The sequence below is a fragment of the Chrysochloris asiatica genome, unplaced genomic scaffold (assembly GCF_000296735.1).
Source record: "Chrysochloris asiatica unplaced genomic scaffold, ChrAsi1.0 scaffold00055, whole genome shotgun sequence".
NCBI lineage: Eukaryota > Metazoa > Chordata > Mammalia > Afrosoricida > Chrysochloridae > Chrysochloris > Chrysochloris asiatica.
The window spans coordinates 1,535,621-1,561,978 of NW_006408573.1; the positions used below are offsets into that span (position 1 = coordinate 1,535,621).

Sequence of the window (26,358 nt, forward strand, 5' to 3'; positions counted from 1 at the left end):
GGAGCGGCTGGTAGTTTCAAACCGCTGACCTTAAGGTTCGCAGCCCTATTCGTAACCACTACGCTACCAGAATAGTGTATAGTTCCCCATAAATATTTATTGAGTAAATGATTGAGAAATGAAAATCCATTGAAACTAAGAAGTAGTATACAAAGGCAAAATGGTAGTTATTTTATTCGAAAAATTAATTACTATTCTTTATATGTATGTGTTTGTTCAGGAAAAAGAATAACAAAAGCTTTAGCTCCTAGAATGATTTTTGTGATATTTAAAGATTTTACCTTGCTGCTGTTGCCACTAGGAAAAGACCTGCTAGCCTAAAAAACAAAGAGCCTCAATCTTGCTTTTAGATGCTTTTCATATCCCTAGTTTTCTCAAAGGATGTTTCATGTTCTCAAATAGCATTTATTTAATCAAATTAAAAATAAATAAATAGATAACAAATAGTATATCTTGTAAGTTGTGGGAAGAATTTATACTCTAAGATTGACAGCTTTAGAGTGACAATTCAGTTTTTTCAAATAATTGGAATCACTAGTTTAATTCTATTAAAGCTGCTGAACATGAGCAAAATAACATTCACATATTCATTCAACAGATTTTTATTGTGTGACTGCGTTAATTACTGGAGTCTTGGTGTGGTACAGCAGGATAATGCACTAGACCACAAGATAAGTGTTGAACCACAAGGTTGGTGGTTCAAACCCACCAGCCGCTCCTCAGAAACACTAGAATGTCTCAGTGAGTCAGAACCAACTCAAGAGCACTAAACAACAGCATACATTAGTTACTATTTTAAGGGATTGAGGATATAACAGTGAACAAGACAAAGTTCTTGCCTTCATGTGTGAATGATTCTCAGACCTTTCTCTTATCTTTGGAAAAGAGTCTTCATTAATCTTTTTCTGTTAACTTTCTTAAGCATTCACCATTTTACTGCAAATAAACCCAATACCATGATATATTATATAAAACTTAATTATTATGATTTTTAAATGGTTTTCATATTTAGTTTTTAAACCATAGCTGTGAGATATGTCCTCCAAAGAATGAATGAATGAAAATTGGAATTTGTCAATCAAATAGAATGCATAAAGATTGATAGTCGAGGCATTAGTGAGCTAAAATGGACTGGTATTGACCATTTTTAGTCAGACTATCATAGTTTACTATTTCAGTAATGTCTAATTAAAAAGAAATGGTGTCACATTTATCAAAAGAATATTTCAAGATCTAAAAGTACAGTGCTATTTCTGGTAAGATAAAATTCATATGCCTACAAGGAAGACCAGTTAATACCATTGTTATTCAAATTTACACACCAACCACTAAAGCCAGTGATGATGAAACTGAGGAATTCTACTAACTTCTGAAAGTATTAAAATGCACTGATGAGTGTAGGTACAGTGCCATTGACGCTCAGAGCGCTGCTTTTGGTGGCTGGTCTGGGGAAGGGGCAGCAGGCACCACGTCAGATTGCGTAGGTGGCAAGAGGCCCCTGAAACAACGCAAGAAATGGTACAAAGAAATTGATGAGGAAAATAAGGCTTTCAAGCAGAAAAAAAAAAAAAGCAGAAGAAACTTGAAAAGCTAAAAGTGAAGACCACGGAGAAGGGCTCCCTGGCCACAAGTGGAATTAAGGAGTCTGGCAAAAAATTTAAGCTATTCTTTGTGACTGAGGTGATGATGACCCTTGATTCCATTTCTATTTAAACATTTGAATTCCTTCCTATAACATCTCTTGCCACCTATAGTTAGATTGATGTGTTGTCTTGGAGTCTGTTGTATACTTAAGAATAAACTTTGTGTGTGTTTGGGGGTGGTGGATATAAAAGAAGAAAACAATAAATCCTACAATGGTCCATCTCTTTAGTCTTGTCTTAGCTGTGTGGTCAGTAAACCCAGTCTAGAATCCTGCATGAGCTCCTCTTCAATCTTTGTGTGCTCAGAATTCTGTACCACCTGGAATTAAAGCAACTAATTTGAAAAAAAGAAAGAAATATGCATTGATTGGAATGCAAAGGTTTGAAATAAAGAAGGGAAGGATCAGTAGTTGGAAAATATGGCTTTGGCAATAGAAATGATGCTGGAGAATGCATAATAAAATTTTATAAGACCAATGACTTAATTATTGCAAATACCTTATTAAACACATGGACCTCACTAGACAGAATACACAGGAATCAAATTGACTCCATCTGTGGGAAGAAATAGTGGAGAAGTTCCGTATCATTAGCCGAAACAAGGCCAGGGACCAACTGTTGAGCAGACTATCATTTATTTACTCATATGCAAGTTCAGGCTGAAGGAGAAGAAAATGAAAAGTCCATGAGAATCAAAATATAATCTTGAATATATCCCAAATGAATTGAGTGACCTTTTGTTGCATTAGACACTAATGACAGGAGAGTTGTTGGATGACATCAAAGAGAGCAAAAGGTCACCAGAAAGATAGGAAAGAAATAACAGACCAAAATGGATGTCAGAAGAGACTTTGAAACTTGCTCTGAAGTATAGAGAAGCTAAAGTTACTGGAAGATAAGAGATCAAAGAGCTGACCAGAAAATTTCAAAGGGCAGCTCAAGGAGACAAAGTCAAGTATTATAATGAAATGTGCAGACTTGGCATTAGAAAACCAAAAAGGAAGAACACACTCAGCATTTCTCAAACTGAAAAATTGAACAAATTCAAGCCTCAACTTGGAAAGTTGAATGATTTTATGAGCAAAATATTGAATAATATAGAAAACAGTTTTTTTTAAAAATTGGAAGAAATACACAGTCACTGTATCAAGAAGAAAATTGTCCGTGCTCAGCCAAAGAATGGGTATTCCAGAACACTTAATTGTGCTCATGAAGAGTCTGAACATAGACCAGGAGACAGTCATCCGAACAGAAAAAGGAGATACTGAATAGTTTAAAATCAGGAAAGGCGTGTTTCAGGGTTGTATCCTTTCACAATATTTATTCAATCTGTATGTGTGCAAATAATCAGAGAAGCTGGATTATATGAAAAAGAATGTGGCATCAGATTTAGAGGCATTAACATGCAGATGATACAACTTTGCTGCAAGAAGTGAAAAGGACTTAAAATAATTACTGATGAAGATCAAAGACTACAGCCTTCAGTATGAATTCCACCTCAATGTAAAGAAAAGTAAAAGCCTCACAACTAGACTAATAAATAACATCATGATAAATAGAGAACTGAAATTGTTAAAGACTACATTTTACTTGTATCCATAATCAACACTCATGGAAGCAACAGTCAATGATACAGTGCAATAAGCAAATCTGCTACAAAAGACCTCTTTTAAAATGCTAGAGAGCAAAGATGACATTTTGAGAACAAAATATATTTTCATTCACATGTCAAAGGTGGACAATGAATAAGGAATACCCTAGAAGAATAAATGCATTTTTTAATTTTAGTGCTGGTAAAGAATATTAAAATTACCATGGATTCTGACAAGAGCAAGCAAATCTTTCTTGGAAGAAATACAGCTAGAATACTTCTTAGAAGCAAGAGTGGCTTCACTTTGTCTGTCATACTTCAGACATGGTATCAGAAGGGACCAGTTCCTCGAAAATGACATTGTGGTTGGTAAAGTAGAGAGTCAGTAAAAAGGAAGATGACTCCAAGTGAGGCAGGTTGACATAGTGGCAGCAACAGTGGCCTCAAAGGTAGCGACAACTGTGAGGATTATGTAGAGTAGACAGTGATTGTTCTGTTGTACATAGGGTCACTATGAATCAGAACCAGCTCATTGTTACCTAACCACAAATAAAAAAAGGGAAAAATTTAGAAAAATTACTATTTTGGGATAATTATTTTTTACTAATTGTAAGAGGTTCTATCGTAGAAGGATACATGGTCCCTTTAGTCCCTATTACCTCATTAGAAAACAAACAGGTATTTAAAATCAGCATTTGTTTCAGTAAAGAATGCAAGATAATTATTGTTATTTCCCATGTATTCTTTGTATTAATGATCTATGCTGATGAGGCTTTCTGCTCCCATAAAGATTTACAGCCTTGGAAACCCTGTACAGGGTCGCTATGAGTCAGAACCGACTCCACAGCACATAACCACCACCGCCATCACCATGCTGCTTTCTCTATAGCTAAGGAGCTCTGGTAGCGTAGTGGTTACGAATTGGGCTGTGAACCATAAGGTCAGCAGTTCGAAACTACCAGCGGTTCTGCGGGAGAAAGATGAGGCTATCTGCTCCCCTAAAGATTTACAGCCTCTGAAACCCTGTTCAGGGTCGCTATGGGTCGGAACCGACTTGATGGCACTTAACAACAACAATTAATTAATATGCTCAGACAGGGGTAGGTATGTTTGAAGTGCTGTGGGAAAACATTAAAAAAAAATAAGTCTACCTGGACAGTAGGGGAAAATAGAAAGTTAAGTTGACGTTTGAGTGGACCTGAAAGAATAAGTAGGTGTTTACCAGACTGATACTTAGAATAAGTGTATTCTAGGCATTATAGACACATTTGGACAGAACTAAAAGATATTACAACTGTGGTGGTGGTTATGTGCTGTGGAGTCGGCTCTGACTCACAGCGACCCTGTACAGGGTTTCCAAGGTTGTAAATCTTTACTGGAGCAGAAAGCCTCATCTTTCTCCTGTGGAACAGCTGGTAATTTTGAACTGCTGATCTTAAGGTTCGCAGCCCGATTCGTAACCACTACGCTACTTATAGGCAGATTTATAAAACAGTGACTAGTGACTGTTGTTTTTAAGTGCCATCAAGTTATTTCTAACTTACTGCTACCCTGTATATGGTTACCAAGGACTAGCTGGAGAGTTTGAACTGCCAACCTTGTGATTAGCAGTCTTATGCTTATCTTGCAGCACCACACCAGTACTCGAAATGGTCTGATAGTCTCTATGAGTCAGAATCTATGGATTCTGATATTCAGGAGTCCCTGGGTGACAAAAGTACTGCTTGACTATTGGCTGAAAGGTTGGTGGTTCATAACTTCCCAGAGGTACCTTGGGAGACAGGCTTGCTGATGTACTTCAGAAAGGTCACAGCCTTGAAACCCTATATGAACAGCTCTACTCTGTACACATGGGGTTACCATGAGTTGGATACTTGATGGCAACTAACAACAACAAAGTCTGATATTCTAGAGTGTGAGGGAAATAAGTGGAATAATAGTAACAAGATGAAAAAACTGAATGAGATCTAAGCTGTGATGGGACTGGTATACTATGTTGAAGAGTTTAAAGTGTTAGTCTCTAAAGAATGTTTGGGTTGGTTGGGAATAGCTATAAACATCAAGCCCTGCTTTTTCAGCACTTGGAGAGGTGAGCAGAATGGTATGATGGAAATGCATTTTTATTTTTATTGCCAGATAAGTGTAATTAATCTGCCTCTGCTTCTTGCTTCCTGTATGGCCTTGAGGAAGATAACCATTCTGAGCATTGGTTTCCCCTTTGTAAACTAAGAATAATAACTTGCCTTTTAGTATCATTGTGAAGATTACATGAGAAGATAAGAAAAGCAATAGGTGAAATGAAGAGACATGAAAACCAGTAATACAGCTAGCATAAATTGTACTAGAGAAAAGGGAAAATCTGGTAAGTTTAAAAAACAGGACAAAAAGTCAAGAAACATATAATTAGAGGAAATTGCCCCTTCAAGTTTTACTCTTCAGTAATACCAAGAATCACCCTCTAGGAATATCATAGTCTTTTAAGGTCTTTAATGTTCTTCTCATTTCAGGAGCTAATCAAAGCACATTACTTTTATATGCAATCAGAATGATTGTCACGATGGCCTTTAATTGTTTTTAAATGAGGAAGAGGTTCATGCAATAAATACCTTTTAATGTATGTATTATTAAACGGGAATTGCTTCAGTATTATGTAGGATTAACATACTTGAACCAACTAATCTGTAATATTTTCAATAGTTTTACATAGGTAAATATTTTTTAAGCTATTTCTTTGTTTATTTTAGAGAATGCAACTTCATGAGGGGAGGCCAAAACAAAAAAGACACCGTTGCAGAAACCCTAATAAATTAGATGTTAATAGTCTGACTGGAGAAGAACGTGTTCAGCTGATAAACAGAAGAAATGCTAGAAAGGTATTTATATATTTATTGTTAATTTTTATGTTGATTCAGTATTTTAAAAAATTTCTAGAATAGTAATTATGCAATATTTTCTAGCAGTAGTGGTGGTTAGCTAAAGCAAGCAGATTTGAGGGGAAAGATAGGGCTATAATTTCACGTTTGCCAGATTCAGACAAGGACATGGAACAACGAATATCACTGCTGACGTGCGATGGATCTTGACGAAAAGCAGAGAATACCAGAAAAGATGTTCACCTGTGCTTTGTTGACTATGCAAAGGAGTTCAATTGTGTGGATCATGACAAGCTATGAAAACCATTGTGAAGAATGGGCATTTGGGAACACTTACTTGTGCTCATGAGGAACCTGTATATAGACTAAGAGGCAGTAGTTTGAACAGAACAAGGGAACACAGAATAGGTTCAATTAGGAAAGGTGTGTACCAGGGTTGTATTCTTTAAACCATACTTACTCGACTAGTATGCTGAACACATAATTTGAGAAGCTGGATTATATGAAGAAAAATGTGGCATCAGGATTAGAGGAAGACTCATTAACAACCTGCAATAATGCAGATAATACAACCTTGCTTGCTGAAAGTGAAGAGGACTTAATATATACTGATAAAGATCAAAGACCACAACATTTGGTATGGGTTGTATCTCAATGTAAAGAAAACAAAAATCACCACCACTAGACCAATAAATAATATCAAGATAAGTGGAGTAAAGATTGAAGTTGTCAAAGACTTCATTTTGCCCGGATCAACCATCAACACTTATGGAAGCAGCAATCAAGAAATCAGATGCATTGCATTAGGAACATCTGATGCACAAGATCTCTTTAAAGTGTTAAGAGCAAAGATACCAGTTTGAAGACTGAGGTGTGCCTGACCCAAACCATGATATTTTCAGTAATCTTCTGTGTATATGAAAGTTGAATTGTGAATAAAGAAGAATTGATTCATTTGAGTTAATGGTGTTGGAGGAGAATATTTTTAAAGTACAGTGGATCGCCAAAAGATCAAACAGACCTGTGTTGAAAGAAATACAGCCAGAATGCTCCTTAGAAGCCAGGATGACCAGACTTTGATTCTTATACTTCAGACTTCAGGAGGAACCAATCTTGGGAGAGTGACATCATGCTTGATAAAGTGGAGGAGCAATGAAAGAAAGGAAGGTCCCCCACAAGATGGATTGGCACAGTGGCAATAGCAGTGGACTCAAGCATAGCAAAGATTGTGAGGTTGGCACAGCATCAGGCAGTATTTTGTTCAGTTGTGCACAGTTGTCCTGACTTGACAGCACCTAACAATGACTTCAGGTAATCTAATCTCAAATGTTGGAGTCCTGGTGTGGCGCTGTAGGATAAGCACTGGACGCTAACCACAAGTTTCACAATTCAAACACACCAGCCACTCCTTAGAACCCTATACAGGGTTTCTATGAGTCAGAACTGACTTGTCAGCACTTAACCACAACATTCTCAATTCAGGAGAAAGATGAGACTTTCTACTCCCACAAAGATTAACAGCCTTAGAAACTCTATAGAGGGTCTCTATGAGTCGAAACCGACTTGACAGCACTTAATCTCAACAATTAAAACAATCTAAACTTCCACATTTTTGGGTATGTCACTTAGCATTTCTGTGCCTAACCAGTGTCCTGCACTGTACAAGGTAACGTCGCCTAAAGCCGTGGTTTTCAGCTAGGGGTACATTTGCCTTCCAGGGACATGTAGCAATGTCTGGAGATATTTATGGGTGTCACAACTCTTGGGAAAGGGATGCTGTTAGTATTTAGTGGGTAGAACCCAGGGATGCTGCTAAACAGCCCATAATGCATAGGACAGCCCCCACACCACAGACCAATGTCATAGTGTCAAGGTTAAGAAACCACTACCTAAGAGGACACTGTCCACATCTTAGCCCTCAAAGATCATGGTCACTGCAGTTTTCTGTGAAATAACAGTACAATCTCTTTCTATCAAAATCATCTTACAGGTAAAAAGAAATGTCGTAAGGAAAGAGTGCCTTCTATAAGATAACTGACTTAGAGATGATGCGCCTATCTTCTTCTTTTATTGATTAATGAATGGTAAAAATTGAGGTTTTTCCAAAGTGTATTTCTCAACTAAATATGCCTCAACATTTGTTTCATCTAATTGCTTCTTTTGTATGTTTGGGTTGCTATGTTGTTGTTGCTAAATGCCATCAAGTTGGTTCTGACTCATAGTGATCCTGTATAGGGTTCCAAGGAGCAGCTGGTAGGTTTAAACAGCTGACCTTGCAGTCCAGTACGTTATCTTGCAGTGCCACACAGGGACTCCATTGGATTGCTTTAGATTCTTTTTGTCTTATAATAACTGATAGAAAACTTATGATACCCTTTTGAAAATATATGATTTTGATACACTTTTATTCTAACACGCAAGCAATAAAATAGATAATAAAGAAAAAAATGACCTTAAATTAAGGAAGTTAAAGAGTTCTATCAGCTGACAAAATTGACTGTCTTCAGTGGGTTATATTGATTTCCTGATTCTGTTTTATTCTCTATTAAGTGCCATTAGAGCTCTTAGGATCTAAATACTTAAGTATCAGAAAGATGATCTATGAGCAAAACAAAAATGTCAGTAATGATAGAGAATCAGAATAAGGAACCAATCAAATCTTGAGCTGAAGAGTATAATTAATGAATGAAAATTTTATTACAGGGTTCAACAACAGATTAAAACAGGCAGAAGAAAATTAGAGAGCTAGAATATAAAATAATTGAAATTACTGCATTTGAAAGGCAAAAATAATAAAACTGATCAGCGCCTAAGAGACCTTTTTATTCCTATAAGTTTGATAATAATATTCCCACTTTCATTTCAGATGTTAGTTATTTGCTACTTCTTGCCTTTTGCGGTGCTGTAGGAGAAGCCCCGGACCGCAAGGTCAGTTTGAATTGTAAGGTTGTCAGTTTAAACTCTGGTACCAGCAGCTCCTCAGATAAAAGGGTCACAATGAGTCAGAACCAACTCAATTTACAACAGGAAAAATTTAGAAATTCTTTTCCAAGAACTAATTTTTTTGTTTCATTGATTATCGTTTTTCTATTATGTTTAATTTATCCCTAATCTTTATTATTTTCTTTCTGTTACCTTTGAGCAGAAAGCCATTAAGGAAGAGATTACTCTTTCTTATTTTTTTTTTCTCAATGTATAAATTTAAATTATTGTTATGAGAGCCTTCTCTTTTTTTGACAAGATTATGAGAGTACTGGGAGTCCTGGTGTGGCACTGTGGGTTAATGTGTCAGACTGCAAAGCCGTTTGAACTGTAAGGTCGGCAGTTCAAGCTCACCACCTGCTCCTCAGCAACCCCATACAGGGTCGCTATGGGTTGGAGCTGACTCGACGGCACTAACAACAACAATGAGAGTACTATACACAAGTTAGATAATCTTTATAAAATGAACACATTTCTAGCAATTACACAAATTACCTTGGCTGACTCAAGAAGAAATAGACGATCTGAAGACAGCTATAATTTAAAAGATTGAATCAGTAATCGAAATCCCCCCAACAAAAAAAACTTCAGGATGAGATGTCTTTACTGGTGAATTCCACCAAAATGTATGTAAACTCTTCCCAAAATAAAAACTCTTCCCAAAAATAAAAGAGGAGGTCATACTTCTTAACTCATTCCATGAAGACAGCATTAACCTGATGCCAAAGCTCAGACATCAGAAGAAAAGAATATTACAGTCCAGTATCTGTTATGAATAATTATGTTAACATCCTTAGCAATGATGAATTCTGAATCCGATGGCTTATTAAAATCATTATACACCACAACCAAGTGGGACTTACTCCAGGAGAGTAAATTAGTATAATATACTGCATTGGGGAACATGGTGACTCTGTACCATAAACACTGGAGACTGCAAACCACAAGGTTGGTGGTTTGAGCTACATGGGAGACAGATGAGGTGCTCTGCTCCACAAAAATTTACAGCTTGAGAAGCCCTTTTAAGATTCACAACAAGACAAGGATGCTTGCTTTCACCACTGCTGTTCAATGTTGTACTGGAAAGTCTAGCCAAACCAGTTACTCAAGAAATAAATCCGGGATCTGATGTCGGCGCCGCTCATGGCTGATGGGCCCCAAGCCTGACACGGGGGCCATGGAGGGTGGGGTGGCCCAAGCCTTGGAGACACCGGGCTGGAAGGCCCCGGGGGAGGTAGACCCCCAGCCCAGCAGTTATGAGATCCGACACAATGGACCAGCCAAGTGGGTCCATTGACTCTATGGACTGTGATTCAGCTGCCCAGACTGGCTTTACAAAAACTGAACAGCTACATTGAAGACAAGAATAAGAGAGCAATCTGATCCGCCTAGGACTTCAGAATCAAATGTCTTCACTGAAGACAGAGCCCAAATGACTGTGTTTGTTCTGTCTTTTGATGGCTCCTCTAATGCCCAAAAGAATCAAGAACAACTTTTGACATTAGCAAACATTTTGAGGGAAGAAGGAAATGTTTTCTATGAAGAAGTTTACTACACTGCAGGCTACAACAGTCCTTTTGAATTGCTTAATAGCAATGTGGCTGATTCAAAAGTAAAGGAATGAGAGAATGAAGAAAGTTCCATTGCCTGGGGCTAACATTCTGTTTAATGTAAACATCTATGCTACTATGAGTAAAATGTGTATCTAGTGCTTATAAAAAAATCTTTTTAAAAAAAGAAAGAAATCCGAATTGAAATGAACCAAGTAAAACTATCTCTAGTCACAGATAACGTAATTCTACATATAGAAGATCCAAAAGAATTCACATGAAAGTGGCTCGTTGTTAAGTGCCCATCTAGTCAGTTCTGACTGGTAGCAACCCTGTATAGGGTTTACAAGGAGTGTTTTCAAAAAATGGTACTGTTTTACATCAGTGTTAATTGAAGCATTATTTACAATAGCCAGAAAGTGGAAACAACTCAAGTATCCCTTAGCAGATGAAAGGATAAACAGAATGTGGTATAGCCACACAAAGAAATATTACCCAGTCAGGAAAATATAGAGTACTGATACATGCTACAACATGATGCATCTTGAAAACCTTGTCCTAAATGAAATAAATCAGCTACAAAAGGACAAATATTATATGATCTTACTTTATGAAATACTTAGAATACGTAGAAGCACAGAGATAAAAGTTTCATACTGGCTACCATGGCCTCAGGAGAGGGGAGGGTATTGGAATTTTTGCTCAAGATACACTTTGTTTTTGTTTGGGATGATAAAAACTTTTGGAAATGGGTAGTGGTGATAATTGCACAACATGGTGAGTGTAGTTAGTCCCTAATTATACACGTAACAAATGTTTCAAATGCCCCATAGGGTTCTTAAGACTATAACCTTTGTAGAAGCGCACACGGTTACATCTTTCTGCAGAGCAACTGGCATATTTAAGCAACAGACCTTTAAGTTAGCAGTCAGCAGGGCTTCCTCAAGCACACATACATACAAAATAGAGGAAAGCATGAATTTTTGATACTGTCTTTGCTCCTGCTACTTACCAGCTGATTTTATGCAGATTTTAACTTCTCTGAAGCTCAGTTCATTCATTTGAAAAACAGAAGTATCAACTGTCTCAGAAGGATGAAGTGAACTCTAAAAGTAATTATAAAGTCATTTACACAGTACTTAACATTTGCTATGTTGTTGCTAAGTGCCATCGAGTGGGGATCAAAGTGACTCTGTACAGGGTTTCCAAGGAGCAACTGGTAAATTGGAACTGCCGGCCTTAACGACCCAAACCGACGTTGCAGTTTACCGCATTAACCGGCAGTACCACAGCAGAAGTCCTTGACGTACATTGTAGTTTAATAGAACTTGCATATCCTATACCAGGAAGTATGTCACTGGTTCTATTGGCATATAATAGTGATTACTTACATTTATTATGTGCCAGGCTCTCTGCTAAGACACTTGGATTACCTCATTTTATTCTAAAAAAGCCCAATCAGGACACTGAAGCTCAGAGATATTTACTGATTGGCTCAAGTTTTACATAACTGGTAAGCATGACTCCAAAGGATATACTCTTAACTATAGGCTATATGGACTTTTGGTGTGGTGCTATGGATTAATGCACTGAACCACTACAAGGTCAGGTAGAACCTCAAGGCTAGAAGTTCATGCTCACCATTCACTCCTTGGAACCCTAACCAGGGTTGCTATCTGTCAGACTCAACTCGACAGCACTTAACAACTAAAACTATCTACCCAACATACTAAGCTTACAGTAAATGTAAGTTATTCATTAATAACCTTATACATTTAAAATTTATGTTATCACATACATATGGAGTCCTGGTATGGTACTGTGGGTTAATGTGCTGAACAGCAAAGTTGGTTTGAACTGCAAGATTAGCGGTTCAAGCTCACCAGTCCCTCCTTGGAAACCCTATACAGGGTCGCTATGGGTCAGAAGTGACTCTAACAACAACATAAAAACATATATGTGTGTGTGAGTGTATATATATATACACACATGCATACACAAACACACACATATATTAATAATTGTTATGTGCCATCAAGTTGGTTCCAACTCATAGCTACCCTGTTATGGTTTCTAAGGAACAGCTGGTGACTTTGTAGTTTGACGTCCAGTGCTGATCCTACAACAGCACACCAGAAGTCCATGTGTATGTTTATAATATGTCAGTTGTATATAGGTTGTGGTGGCCGTGTTTTAACACAATCATATTGTTGAAAATGGTTCAAGGACTATCCATGTTTTGAAGAAATAATTGTCAAGCACAAAATCAAAAACAGAAATATTTCCCTGTTTAGTAGTTTTAGGTTATCTAATGATTTTTTTTTTTTTTTTTCATTTACAGGTTGGAGGTGCATTTGCTCCCCCATTGAAAGATTTATGTAGATTCCTGAAAGAAAATTCAGAATATGGAGTAGCTCCCGAATGGGGAGATGTTGTTAAACAGTCTGTAAGTATTTTATAAATTGTAACTCAATCATTATTTAAAAACTTAGATGCCATTTAATTGTATCTTTGATTGAACTTTAACTTAAATTAATAAAATATTTCATGGACATATGCCAATGTTTTTTTACTTCATGTGTTTTAGTTTGTGGAACACATTGCAAACTTCTCAGCTGATTATTGAATGAGAATATAAAATCAGTATATACGGATTTGTTTTTATTTTAACCTCCAATATACTGTTTGAACAGTACCACAAAGAATAATAAAAAGTAATTGTTGATTATAAAATATCAAATTGTTTGTTATTAATTGCCTTCAAGTCAAGTCTGAGTTATAACAACCTTTATTAGGGTTTCCGAGGCTGGTTTTGTCATCTTTGTGGGAGTCGAAAGCCTCATCTTTCTCCTGCGGAGTAACTGGTGGACTCAAATCACCAACCTTGTAGTTTGCAGTCCATTGTTTACCCTGTGGGCCACCTCACTCCCGATAAAGTATCAGACGTTAAAAAAACACATGTAAGAGTAAAGAAATATAAATGGATATTGTTCATGGTCCTTTAAAAACATACCTGTTGCCAATGAGTTGATTCCAGCTCATAGCAACCACGTGCATGACCATGTAGAACTGGGTTTTCTCAGAAATACATATGGAAGCAGATTCCTAGCCTTTTCTTCTGGAGTACCACTGGGGAGGTTAAGGCTGTCATCCTTTAGGTTGGTGGTGGTGGTGTGGTTTCATGCTGTTTAGTTAGTTTTAACTCATAGCAACCCTGTATAGGGTTTCCAAGGCTGTATATCTTTATAAGAGCAGAAAACTTCATCTTTCTCCCACAGAGCAGCTGGTGGCTTCCAACTGCTGACCTTGAGGTTAGCAGCCTGATTTGTAACACTGCACTTATGTGATAATTACTGAGTAAATAAAAGCTATTATTTAGCAACAACAATGGGTTCAAGCATAGCAGCATTTCATTCTGTTGAACAGAGGGGCTGATATGGGCCAGCACCAATTTGATGGCACCTTAACAATAACTCTTTGCAAATATCTGAATGAAAAAGGCAGGCCTCCTTAGTATGAGTCCAAGTTTTTCTTAGTTTAGAAAGGAAAACAGGGAGAAATTTGTATAATGTTCAAGGGGCTTCAAAAATCATGGAAAAATAAGGTTAAAAAATAATGACATTTTTACATGAACTTTTTTGAAGCCCCCTCATATATAAACAGTTAAAAAAAAAAAAGGAATCACATATCCTGAAATGTTAGCAATAATTATATCTAAATAGTGAGGTTTTACATGATTTTTTTCCTTTATATATATTTTTTCATATTTTCTGCAAGGAACGCTGTTTCTTTAATAAGTCAATAATCCTAAACAAAGAAAAAAAATTAGTTCTATGAACAACTTCCTTTACTACTACTTAGATCTACACTGCCACAAGTGTTATTGAGACTTGAAATGTGCCTAGTCTGAATTGAGATGTGTTTGTAAGTGTAAAATATACACTGGATTTATATTTCAAAGTCTTCATTCAAAAAAATGGTAGTTCAAAATAAATATTACATACTACAAATTAAAAGGATTGTCTCGTGTGTTAAATAGACTCTGTTAATAAAATTAATGTCACGTATTTCTTTCTTATGGCATTACGGATTAATGCACTGGACTGCAAGGTCAGTTTGAACTGCAAGGTTGGCAGTTCAAGCTCACCAGCTGCTCCTCACAAACCCTATACAGGGTTGCTATGAGTCAGAACTGACTCAATGGCACTTAACAATTTCTTTCTTTACCTTTTCTCATGTATCTACAAGAAAATTTAAAGTTGCATATGTAGCTTGCATTGTATTTCTAGGACAATGCTATTCTAGAGGTTCTATAGTCCTAAAACATCTCTGAGGCTTGAGCCCCCAGAAAACCGTGGTAGAATTTGAGGAAGTTGCATAGACTGGTTTCTGTTGTCCTGGATGTGATAACAGCCATTCTGCAGGTGTTGCTACTATTCTTCAGCCAGGTGATTTTTTTCCTCCTGAGTGTATTGTTCTTTTATTCTTTAAGTTACGTTCAAAAGAGTCACATGAAACTCTCTCCCTTACTTGTCCCTCCTTCCCTTATTGCTCTTCCAGATTAGAAGGGGACCACTTAATCAGGCTTCTAGAGCAAGTGGTGACATAAAACATATCAAAATTATAGAGGTACTCATGAAAAATATCTCTGGACCTTAGATTTCTTGGAACTCTTCTATAAACTCATGTCTGACCTGGAGGAATGTGAAAGGCCTCTTTCTACTCTCTCATTCTACAGTGAAATAAGAAGCAGTCATTCCAAGTTGCTGGTGGTCGTTGTGTGCCGTTAAATTGGTACTGACTCATAGTGACCCTGTACAGGGTTTCTGAGGCTGGAAGCTTTATGGGAGCAGAAAACCTCCTCTTTCTCCTGCAGAGCAACTGACTGATAGATTTGAACTGCTGCCCATCGCGTAACCACTATGCCACTAGGGCTCTCATTACTTAGGATAAAATGAAATCGGTTATCACTTTTATAACTGATTATTTAAGTCAATGCTGAATGAGTTTATGAATTACCTATTACTAGTAGGTTACTGGAGTCTTGATGTGGTGCTGTAAGATAAGCACTGGACCACAAGGTCAGTTTGAATTGCAGGGTCAGCGGTTCAAACTCACCAGCAGCTCCTTGCAACCGCTATACAGGGTCACTATGAGTCGGTACTGACTCGAGGGCACTTAACAACAGTAGGTTATTTGTATGACAGGCTTATAGCTGTATGGTGATGTAGGATAGACACTGGACTACTAACCACAAGGTCCACAGTTCAAACCCACCAGCCACTCCTTAGAAACCCTGTATAGGATCGCTATGAGTCAGAACCGACTTGATGGCACTTAACAACAAGGATTATTAACAAATATTTATTTATTTCAGGGATTTCTTCCTGAAAGCATGTATGAACGAATTCTCACTGGTCCTGTTGTAAGAGAGGAAGTAAGTAGGCGAGGAAGACGGCCTAAAAGTGGGATTTCAAAGGCTGCAGCAGCGGCAGCCGCAGCAGCTGCAAATGCTACAAGTATTTCAGGTAATCCTTTGTTAGCCAATGGACTACTTCCAGGTGTGGATCTGACAACTCTTCAGGCCTTACAACAAAACCTACAAAACTTGCAATCACTGCAAGTAACTGCAGGACTGATGGGAATGCCTGCTAGCCTGTCTTCAGGAGGAGAAGCAAAAAACATGGCTGCCATGTTCCCCATGCTGCTGTCAGGAATGGCTGGACTACCAAATCTGTTGGGCATGGGAGGACTTCTGACAAAGCCTACAGAATCTGGGACAGAAGAAAAAAAGGGACATGACTCTAAGGAGCTGGAAGGAAAAAAAGAAAGGACAGAGAACCAAAATTCAGAGAATGGTGGAGAAAACTCTGTGTCAAATTCTCCTTCAACGTCCTCTTCTGCTGCATTAAGTACAGCTGCAGCTGCCAACCCGTTAGCTCTTAACCCACTGTTGCTATCTAATATACTTTATCCAGGGATGCTTCTCACTCCAGGCCTTAATCTTCATATTCCAACTTTGACCCAGTCCAATACTTTTGATGTACAGAAAAACAAAAACAGTGACTTAAGCTTGTCTAAGTCTGTAGAAGTAAAGGAAGAAGATTCCAGAATCAGAGATCAGGAAGACAAAGAGGGAACTGAACCAAGTCCTCTCAATGAAAACAGCACAGATGAGGGTTCAGAGAAAGCCGATGCTTCATCTGGATCTGATAGTACATCATCATCATCCTCCGAGGACTCAGATACTAGCAATGAAGACTGATCCCCAGACTTTGCACTTAAATTATGAACTGATTTTGGATTCTTTTTCTTTAATTATTAATTGTAAATATCCCAGTGTTGAGTGCATCAATAACTTACTGACCGAACATTTCAGTTATTTGTTTAGAAGTGCAAACTGCTTTCAGAGACGTTTTGCATGTAATATTTCTTAAGATTCATAAGTTTCTGGACTCGTATGTACTATCAAATACATAAAGGTGTAAAATTACAACAAAAGGCATTATAATTTTGTTGGGGTTAATTTTATGAAAATTATGCTCAATAAGAGTTGTATATTTAATATATTTGCAGTGAACACAGAATACTTTATGCATATTACTGATTTAATTTGAATATAGTTTTACAGCCTCCTTGACACCTATAATTTACAGATCAAAACTCAGCAATAATTTGGGCAGCTAATGAATGTCATGAAAGCTGTAGAATCTACGTCACCATCCATTGCTTTAATTACATGAAATGCTCTAGTGTTGTGATGCACTGCTGATGTTTCCAATTCAGGTACAAGTGTGTTTTAAAGAAGAAATAAGTTTCCCAGTCAGCCAATTTAACTGGCTACCTGTTACCTCAGCTGAGTTAGTTTAGGAAGTTTACATTCGTTTCTAATTCTATACTTGTTTTCAGGGGTTTTTTAAACACATCCTATATATCATTGTTAATCTGGCAAGAAATATGACTTGCTTTTTGCTGATCTTAACTCTTATAGCAGTGAGAGTAAGTCATAAAATAATCCTGTGTCATGTGACTTTGGCACCCTATAGACATACTTATTTTTAACTTTTCAAAGTTTGGCCTCCTATTAGAAATAATTATGTCTCTGATTGAATAATGTCTGTTTCCAGGGTTCAGAAAAGGCAAACTCATGAATGCCATTGAAAAAACTTTCCACACAGCATATGTCATGTAAAAGAAATCGTTTGTTTGCTTTATTTGTGTTTTATGTCATGGAAATCTTCTAAAATTAACAAATAGTGGTATGCAGATAGTCTAAATTCATTTGAGTTTCTAGGTATAAGAAGATTAAATGTTGCCCAGAATCAGTGTGGGTTATCAGTTCATATTAAATATGCTGAGTTGCCCAGTTTGAAAATGCACTTTGAGTGATCTCAAAAAGATATACAAGTTATGCCTGTAAACCACAAAAATGAAGCCAAAGGCTTCTGATCAGTTTCTTAGAATTCATTACCATGTCAAATGTTTCTGATATTTGATTTGTGATACAATTTCTCCTGCTTAAGCTGCTATTATTCTGACAAGGTAGAGGTCCAGGTTTACCTTCATACACATTTAAAACAATTCAAACTAAATTAGATTTTTAAATACTGTTTACACCCTAAGGAAAGATAAATGTTTGCATTTTTCTGTTACTCAAGAAAGTCTGTGATAACGTTTGCAAGGGGATAAATTTAGGGGGAGAAGTTACCTTAATTAACTCTTCCACAGGAAAAAATGGCTGTCAGTATGATTTGATAGAATTTGGTTGCTTTGTAATGAATTAAGCAATCACATTAGGTTTCACCAAGACCTTTACCAGTAAATTAATGATTCTGTGTGTAAAATACTAACCCCATTCTTAGAGAAGCAGTGTTACATGTATTTACAAAAATTATATAAGTTCCATTGGGATTATATTGATTTTTGTATTTTCCCAAAATAGTATTTTTAATTGATGGTCCTTTATGCGTGTCTTAGCAATATAGTCACTATAATGCCCATCCAGGAGAAGTGGGTTGTAATTCTTCATCATGAAAATGATCTATTACATATTTAGTATCTTCCCTTTGCAGTATTGCACTTTTGTTTAACTAGAGTACACCTATGAAATCAGCCAAAGTTTGTCCCAGTTCACTTAGTTTGCCAGTGGAGTATTTCAGCATCATCTGTCCTACCCTTTCCTCCCTCTAGTTCTGCCCACATGATGGTCTTTATTCCTTTCTTTCCCCAATTTAAAAAATAAATGAAAAGCAAAAAAAAAAAACCGATATTCATTCTCCCATGTAAACTATCATCACTCCATTCACAATAAAGAAAAGAAAAAAAAAAAAAAAAAAGCCCTACATCTTGTCACTAAAATCTAATTTATATCAAATTTATGAGAAAAAGTATTTTCCTAATTATGGTGAAGTGAATTTGGTTAACATCCTAGTGATTCTATGTAATAAGGCAATTACAGTTTTCAAAGCATTAAGGTTACTATTGACTTTAAACATTGTCTTGGGTTTCAAGATACTTGTATTTAGTATTCATTGGGGGAAAGTCCAACTATCAACTTAAAAAAATGCAAGTATGGTTGTGTAAAGTTAAGGGTTATAAGGGGAAAAAAAGATCAATAGAATTACATAATACTAAAGTTGCAGTTGAAAGGATATCCAAGTATGTGTTCGTAGTTACTAAAAGAATTATAGCTGTTATTGCCTTGTATTTATAGCCCTTGTTTCAGGTTTCATGGTCCCAAGTCTTAGTCCAATTTTTATTTTGGACATTTGCAATATTTACCAGTTGTGTTCTGTGTAGTCTGAACTTGCTTTCTGTAGTTGAGCAAACGTCTTAAAAGTCATTTGTAATTTATTAAATTACTTTCTATGATGTTCTATAGAGCAAATGGAAGTTTAATTATTTTTTATTAAACATATTCTTTGACTACCCATGATGTCAGCCTCTATACATGACAATACTTTTTTAAATTGAATTTTATTTATATTTTATACCAGTAATGAAAGAAACCAGTCATAAATCTTTACAAAGAAAGTATACACAAGAATTGGCTTTAATTATGTCCAAAATATTATGACTGATGTTAACATTTTCATTTGATTTTGATTGCTGATGGTTACTCTGAAAAAAAGCTTTTTGTAACCCTAATTGTTTTTTGCAACCCAATTCCACCCTATGCCCAGCATAGATTATTTCCTCAAATTTTCTTTCCCTGGAACTTTAAAAAATTCTAGACCCCCCCCAAAAAAGCTAAAGAGGATATAGAGAAACTCTGTTAACTGATGGTATGTGGAGGGGATTATAATCAATGTAATGAAACAAGGTATATGAATGTTTGAATGTGAAACCAATGATGTGCCCTGAAAACTTTCACTCAATCCACAATAAAAACCTTAAAAAAAAAAAAATTCTAGAAAGATTTGAAACTACACCTGACTCTTTTAGGTGTTCATTTTGCAAATTAGTCATGATTTTTTCCCCTATTTTTTTTTTTTTTAAGTTTTTATTTTGATTTGCGTGAAAGTTTACAGGGGCAGATCATCAGTTTTACATTCAGCAAATCATATACTTTGTTTCATTACAATGATAATAATCCCCTCCATGTGCCAGTGTTTCTGTTAACAGTATTTCTCTCTCTTCATTTTAGCTCTTTCTTTTAAAACACTCAGGCATATGTAATAAAGTCACACCACCAAAGGGCATATTCTGCAAGGCTGCCTCCTGGTCACCAGCTCTCAGTCCCTCTCTTTCCATGAATCTAGAGTCCTCAGCTGCTCCCTCTTTCCATGTTCCCACCTCTGCTTCGATCTCTGTTGTCACTGCTGCTCTGGATAGGGTCCTGCATTCTGCTTGTGCTTTTCTCCATTGATGGTCCTCTTACTTCTGGACTTAAAGAGTAACTACTCCCCTGGTTTTGTTATAAAACTTCTACCTCTACAGTTGTGACAGTCTCAATGAGTCATAACAATTACTATTGAATCATAAGAATCTTAACTCCATATCTTCTAACCAGACCCATCTATACAAGATGAAAACGATTCAGCAGGGACTCTTTCTTCCACACACACTCTGAAACTAAACTCCGTCTTGAAACCTTGTAAGCCAGTCATCACTTCATTCCTTTATCACCTCCTTCCCCTAATCTTAAAATATTTTCTAACTTATTTCCATTTTTAGTAGTGATTTTGTAAAGTTTAAAGAAAGTTAGTTTTCCTTTAATTACAAAAGTAAAGCAGTGGAATTTCATCATACATTTGTTTAGCTTGTCCATATTCAATTATACATTTATGCATGGATGGCCATATTTGCTCTTTGTACAATGCAGCATGTAACCAAGCTAACTACTTCATCTAGTGCATGTCCAGAGGAGCAGTAAGCTATTCCAGTGCTTGAGGAAGAGCCAGTATGTTGCATGTTTCTGTGAGAAGGAACGTATACTGTATAAAAAATTATGTGTATTTGGTAAGCTATGTGAGAGAGAGTGATTTTTTTTTATATTACATGTAATAAGTTATACAATAATACTATAAATGAATCTCTACATAAATTCAGTTCCAGTACATAACCTATTGTCACAGAGTCTATTCCAACTCATAGTGACAGGGTTTCCAAGTCTTTAAGGAGCAGACAGTCTCAGCTTTCTCCCATGGAGCAGCTAGAGGGCTTCAATTACTGACTTTGTGATTAGCAGCCCGATGTTTAACCCACAGCGCCACCAGGCTCTTTGTCAACATTTATTTAAAAATGCATGAAGCACCAAGGAAAAAGATTTCAATCATCACTAAATCAATCCAGAGATACACTGTTGATATGTCATAATATATATTGTACTCTCCTTAACATAGTGACTTGGGTCAATAAATATCCTGCCACATGATTTTTAATACATAGTATTAACTTAAATAATTTATCTAGAAAGTAGATATATGGGTTTATAAGCATATATGCATTTTTTTTGCATCTATACCTAATAATTCCCTTAACTGTAAATTAGATTTGTTTTGCTTTTTTTTAAGGATTTTGATACATGTTGTTAACTTTATTGTATTAGTAGCAATTCATACTTCCATTAGCATTTTGTGCATGCTGATTACCACAAATTACCTTTTGTATTGTCTTTTAAAACATAATCTTCCCAAGTTAATAGGAAAAAATAACATCTTAATGATTTTTTAATTGGCCTCTTGTTCTTATTTCTAAAAATTAATGCTAATTATTGAATGAATATCCAAGGAATATTCACAGTGCAGACATAATTGTTAACTTTTTGGTCACTTTTCTTTGCATTGTTCTTGTTAAATTGCTGTCAGTTCGGACCCATAGGGACTCTGTGTAGGATTTCTGAGGAGCAGCTGGTGAGCTTCAACTGCCAACCTTGCAGTTCAAATGGCTTTGCAGTCTGGTGCATTAACCCATAACACCACACAAGGACTCCGCTGTTGTTATTAAGTGCCATCAAATCAGTTCCAACTCATAGCGACCCCGTATGACAGGTGGAGAACGTCCCACCTACAGGTTGGATGCGGCCAGCAAAATTACGTGATCTGTCCCTGCCAAGGCAACTTGCATTTCCAGTCATCACATTAGGGGTGAGTTCATTCAGTGTTTGACCAACTATAGCAAGCTAATGTTTAATCTTATAATTTTGTATGGCCTGCGAGTGATGTTATAAATTTTGGCAGAAAAAAAGTTTCTTTCTCCACCCCTGCTGTATAGAGTTTCTAAAGAGTGGCTGGTAAGTTTGAACTGCCAACTTTGCGGTTCATACTGGCCTTATTATCCTATAGTGCCACACGAAGCCTCCTGGAAAATAGTGTATGTATATTATTTCCTTATGAATGGAGTTCTTCTGTAATACTTCTTTGTAACATTTGGTGGCGTAGTGGTTATGAATCAGGCTGCGAACCTTAAGGTCAGCAGTTCGAAACTACCAGCCGCTCTGCGGGAGGAGGAGGAGGCTTTCTGCTCCCATAAAAATTTACAGCCTCAGAAACCCTGTACAGGGTTGCTATGGGTTGGAACCGACTCAACGGCACTTAACAACAACAACAGCATATTGAAATTATCTTTCCATGCCATTAAAAGAACTACAACATTTTCAAGAGCTTTCTAATACAGACAGTCCCCACATTACAAACATATTCTATGCTTAAATCTGTCTTTAAGCTGAATTTGTATGTAAATCAGAACAATTAGTTATGGTTCATATCTAATGTCAGTTAGTTAAATGTTTGTACCCTTCACTGTATATAAACATCAAACACTTCCAGATACACTAAGTAATAATATTTTGATGCACACGTTCATAAGTAGCACACATTGGTTCTAAGAACCATTGTATAGACTTTAAGCTTTTAATACAGACTTTATGGATTTGTTTATAGCTAAAAGATTTTTAATCCATTGACATCAAGTCGATTCCAACTCAAAGCATCCCTTTAGGACAAAGTAGAACTGTTATGAAAGCAGAGACAGCCTCATCTGTCTCCTGAAGAGCTACTGGTGAGTTTGAGCCATCAACCCTGAGGTTAGCAGCCCAGTGCTTACCCTTTGGGTACTTCAATTAGACATTTGCAACCCAAGGGCTGCCTGTATCCCATTATACACATTGTAATTTAGTTCCATAGGATAAGCACTGGACTAGGATCCACAAGATCAGCAGTTCAAGCCCACCAACTGCTCCTCAGGAGAAAGATGAAACTTTGTACTCTCAGGATTTAAAGACTTGGAAACCATATACAGGGTTGCTATGAGTCAGAACTGACTCAACAGCACTTAACAAATTGAGCATTCAAAAAAAATTTTTCAGTTTGCAACTATTTAAACAGTAATGTTTGTAGTTTAAATTTTGTATACACTTATGATTCTTTTGCTATAAGAAGTTCCTACATATGAGATTGTTTTATTCAAATTTTAAGACCAGTTGTTAAGTGCCATTGAGTCAGTTCTAACTCATAACAACCCTGCATAGTTTTTCCAAGGAGCAGCTAGTGAGATTGAACCACCAACGTGGTAGTTTGTAGTTCAGTATTTATCCTGCAGTGCCACACCAGGACATGTTAAGACAGATGTACTATTTTATACTCCAGCAGCAGATCACAAAACTGTCTCCTCCCCCAAATCTCCTTGCCATTATAATTGCTTAGAAACCTTTTCTCATTCTTATAGGTAACAAAAAAAAAAAAAAAAAAAAAGTTCTTGTTTTAGTTTGTATTTTTCTGGTTATAGCAATATAGATATTTTTATACTTTCTCATGAGAACATTTCTATTTCTCCAATTGGGGTTACCTGTTTATGTTCTTTGAGCACTGCTTTATAAGTGGTAAATATTTTTCCCATTTTTTCTGTTAATTTTGAATATGTATGTTTAATAGATTTTGTCTTCTAAAGCAGTTTTAGGATTTCAGAAAATTGTGCAGAATTTACATTGTTGTTGTTGTTAAGTGCCGTCGAGTCGGTTCCGACCCATAGCGACCCTGTACAGGGTTTCCGAATTTACATAGAGTTCCCATATATACACTTCCTCTACCATGTAGACTGTTTTCCCTATTAACATTTTCATGGTACATTTGTTACAATTGATGAACCACTATTAGTAGACAGTTGTTAAGTGCTGGTGTGGCGCTTTAAGAGCAGCACTGGACTGCTTACTACAAACCCATAACAGGGCTGCTATTTGTTAGCACTAACTTAACGGTGTAAACATAGTTTACCTCACTATTCATTAAGGAAGAAGAATTGATGCATTTGAGCTATGGTGTTGAAGAAGAGTACTAAAGATACCATGGACTGCCAGAACAAACAAAATCTATGTTGCAAGAAGTAAACCAGAATGGTCCTTAGGAGCCAGGATGACCAGACTTTGCCTCTCATACTTTGGAAATATTATCAAGAGGGACCAGTCCCTGGAGAAAAACATCATGCTTGGTAAAGTGGAGAGACAGAGAAAAAGAAGACACCTCCCCCACCCCCAATGAAATGGATTTGCACTGTGACAGTAGCAATGGGCTCAACTGCACCAGCAGTTGTGAGGATGGCGCAGGACCTGGTGGTGGTTCATTCTCTTGTACAAAGGGTTACTGTGAGTCAGAACCAACAAAAAGATCTCTCTGTCTCACCCCACACAGAACCATGGATCTTTTAACTGTCTTGCCTTTTCCAAAATGTCATAGAGTCATTCACATAAGATACAACTTTTTCAGACTGTCTTCTTTCACTTAGCCATAAACGAAAGTGAATCAAACATTATTTGCACTCTGGATGTAGATGTATTTTAATTAACTTTTAGAAGAGAAAAATATGTCATTTTTCAACATAATATTCTTACTTTTCAATACACTTTGTCCATCTGTCAACAAACTGTTCTATTCCCTTATTAAAAGCTTCAGGCTGAGCTGCAAGCTACGAGCACACCACTTTCTTCACTTCATCAGAGGTGAATCTTAGTCCTCAAAGGGCTGCTTTCAGAGGACCAAACAGGTGAAAGTCTGATTGAGCAAGATCAGGACTATAGGGAAGATGCTTTAACACCTCAGATGAAGTTTCTGCGAAGTGTCAACAGTGTGGGTGGAGGTGTGTGCACATGCATTGTCATACAAGATCACATCACCTTTTGATAGCAGTCCTCTGCATTTAACCCAAAGTTTAGACTTCAGCTCTTCAGTGAGCATCTCACTGTAATGAGCACTATTGATTGTTGAACCTATTTCCTGATAGTGTTCCAATATTGGCCCTTGGGAATTCCAGAAAATTTGTCAGCATCAATTTTCCAGTCGATGATTGACTTCTGAACTTTTTCTTGTTGGAGATGTGGATGCGTCCATTCCATACTCTGCCATTTACTCTCAGACTAATTGGTGTGATGAATCCATGTCTTGTCACCAGTAACAATTTTTTTTAAGTTTTTAGTCCAAACTTTGTATGCAGATATCCAAACACTTCTATTTATGCTCTTCTCTGAGTTGTTTCGGTACCGATCTTGCATAAACATTTCAAAACCCAAGTCTACCATGGATTATTTCATAGGCAGAGCCATGGCCAATTTGGAAATGATTTGCCACATAATTCACTGTTACTCGTTTATTTGATAGAATCATTTTACATGCATGCTCAGTGTTGTCATCAGCCATAGAGAAGAATGTGGATAATTTTTTTACTTATTTTCATACTTTTAAGTTTCCTCCATGGTTTTGGTTTTTTGTTGTTTGTAATTTGATAATGCATCTCCACTGAATTCCCCATTGTCTGGAACTGCCTCCGTTTGTTTACCCCTATTAATATAATATAGATGATGTTGTTAGGTGCCATTGAGTCAGTACCAACTCATAGCGACCTTATGCACAGCAAAACAAAAAACTGCCCAATCCTGGGCCAACCTCATGACTATTGCCACGCTTAAGTCCATGGATGCTGCCACTTGACCAATCCATCTCGTTGGGGGTCTTCCTCTTTCTCTGACCCTCCACTTTACCAAACATGATATCCTTCTCAACTGACTGGTCTCTCCTGACAATGTGTCCGAAGTAAGAGAAATGAAGTTTGGCCACCTTGGCCTGCAAGGAGCACTCTGGCTGCACTTCTTCCCAAACGGATCTATTGGCAGCCCATGGCACTTTCAATATTCTCCTCCCACACCATAACTCAAAGGCATCAATTCTTCTACAATCTTCCTTATTCACTGTACAGCTTTCACATGCATATGAGGTTATTGAAAACACCAT

The 26,358-nt window shown here is 36.8% G+C and overlaps 1 protein-coding gene across 2 annotated transcripts in view; it reads left to right on the top strand.

Moving 5' to 3' along the window:
- CHD9 (chromodomain helicase DNA binding protein 9) overlaps positions 1 to 17,971 on the top strand; it is a 169,541-nt gene extending 151,570 nt beyond the window's left edge. Inside the window, exons 36-38 of one of the 2 annotated variants that reach the window (XM_006863516.1) lie at positions 5,979 to 6,107; positions 12,981 to 13,085; positions 16,017 to 17,971. In XM_006863516.1, the coding sequence (XP_006863578.1) occupies positions 5,979 to 6,107; positions 12,981 to 13,085; positions 16,017 to 16,904 (1,122 nt within the window). In that variant the 3' untranslated portion in view covers positions 16,905 to 17,971. The remainder of the gene's footprint in view (positions 1 to 5,978; positions 6,108 to 12,980; positions 13,086 to 16,016) is intronic. The other variant, XM_006863517.1, reaches the window with a different exon arrangement.
- The last annotated feature ends 8,387 nt before the right edge of the window (positions 17,972 to 26,358 follow it).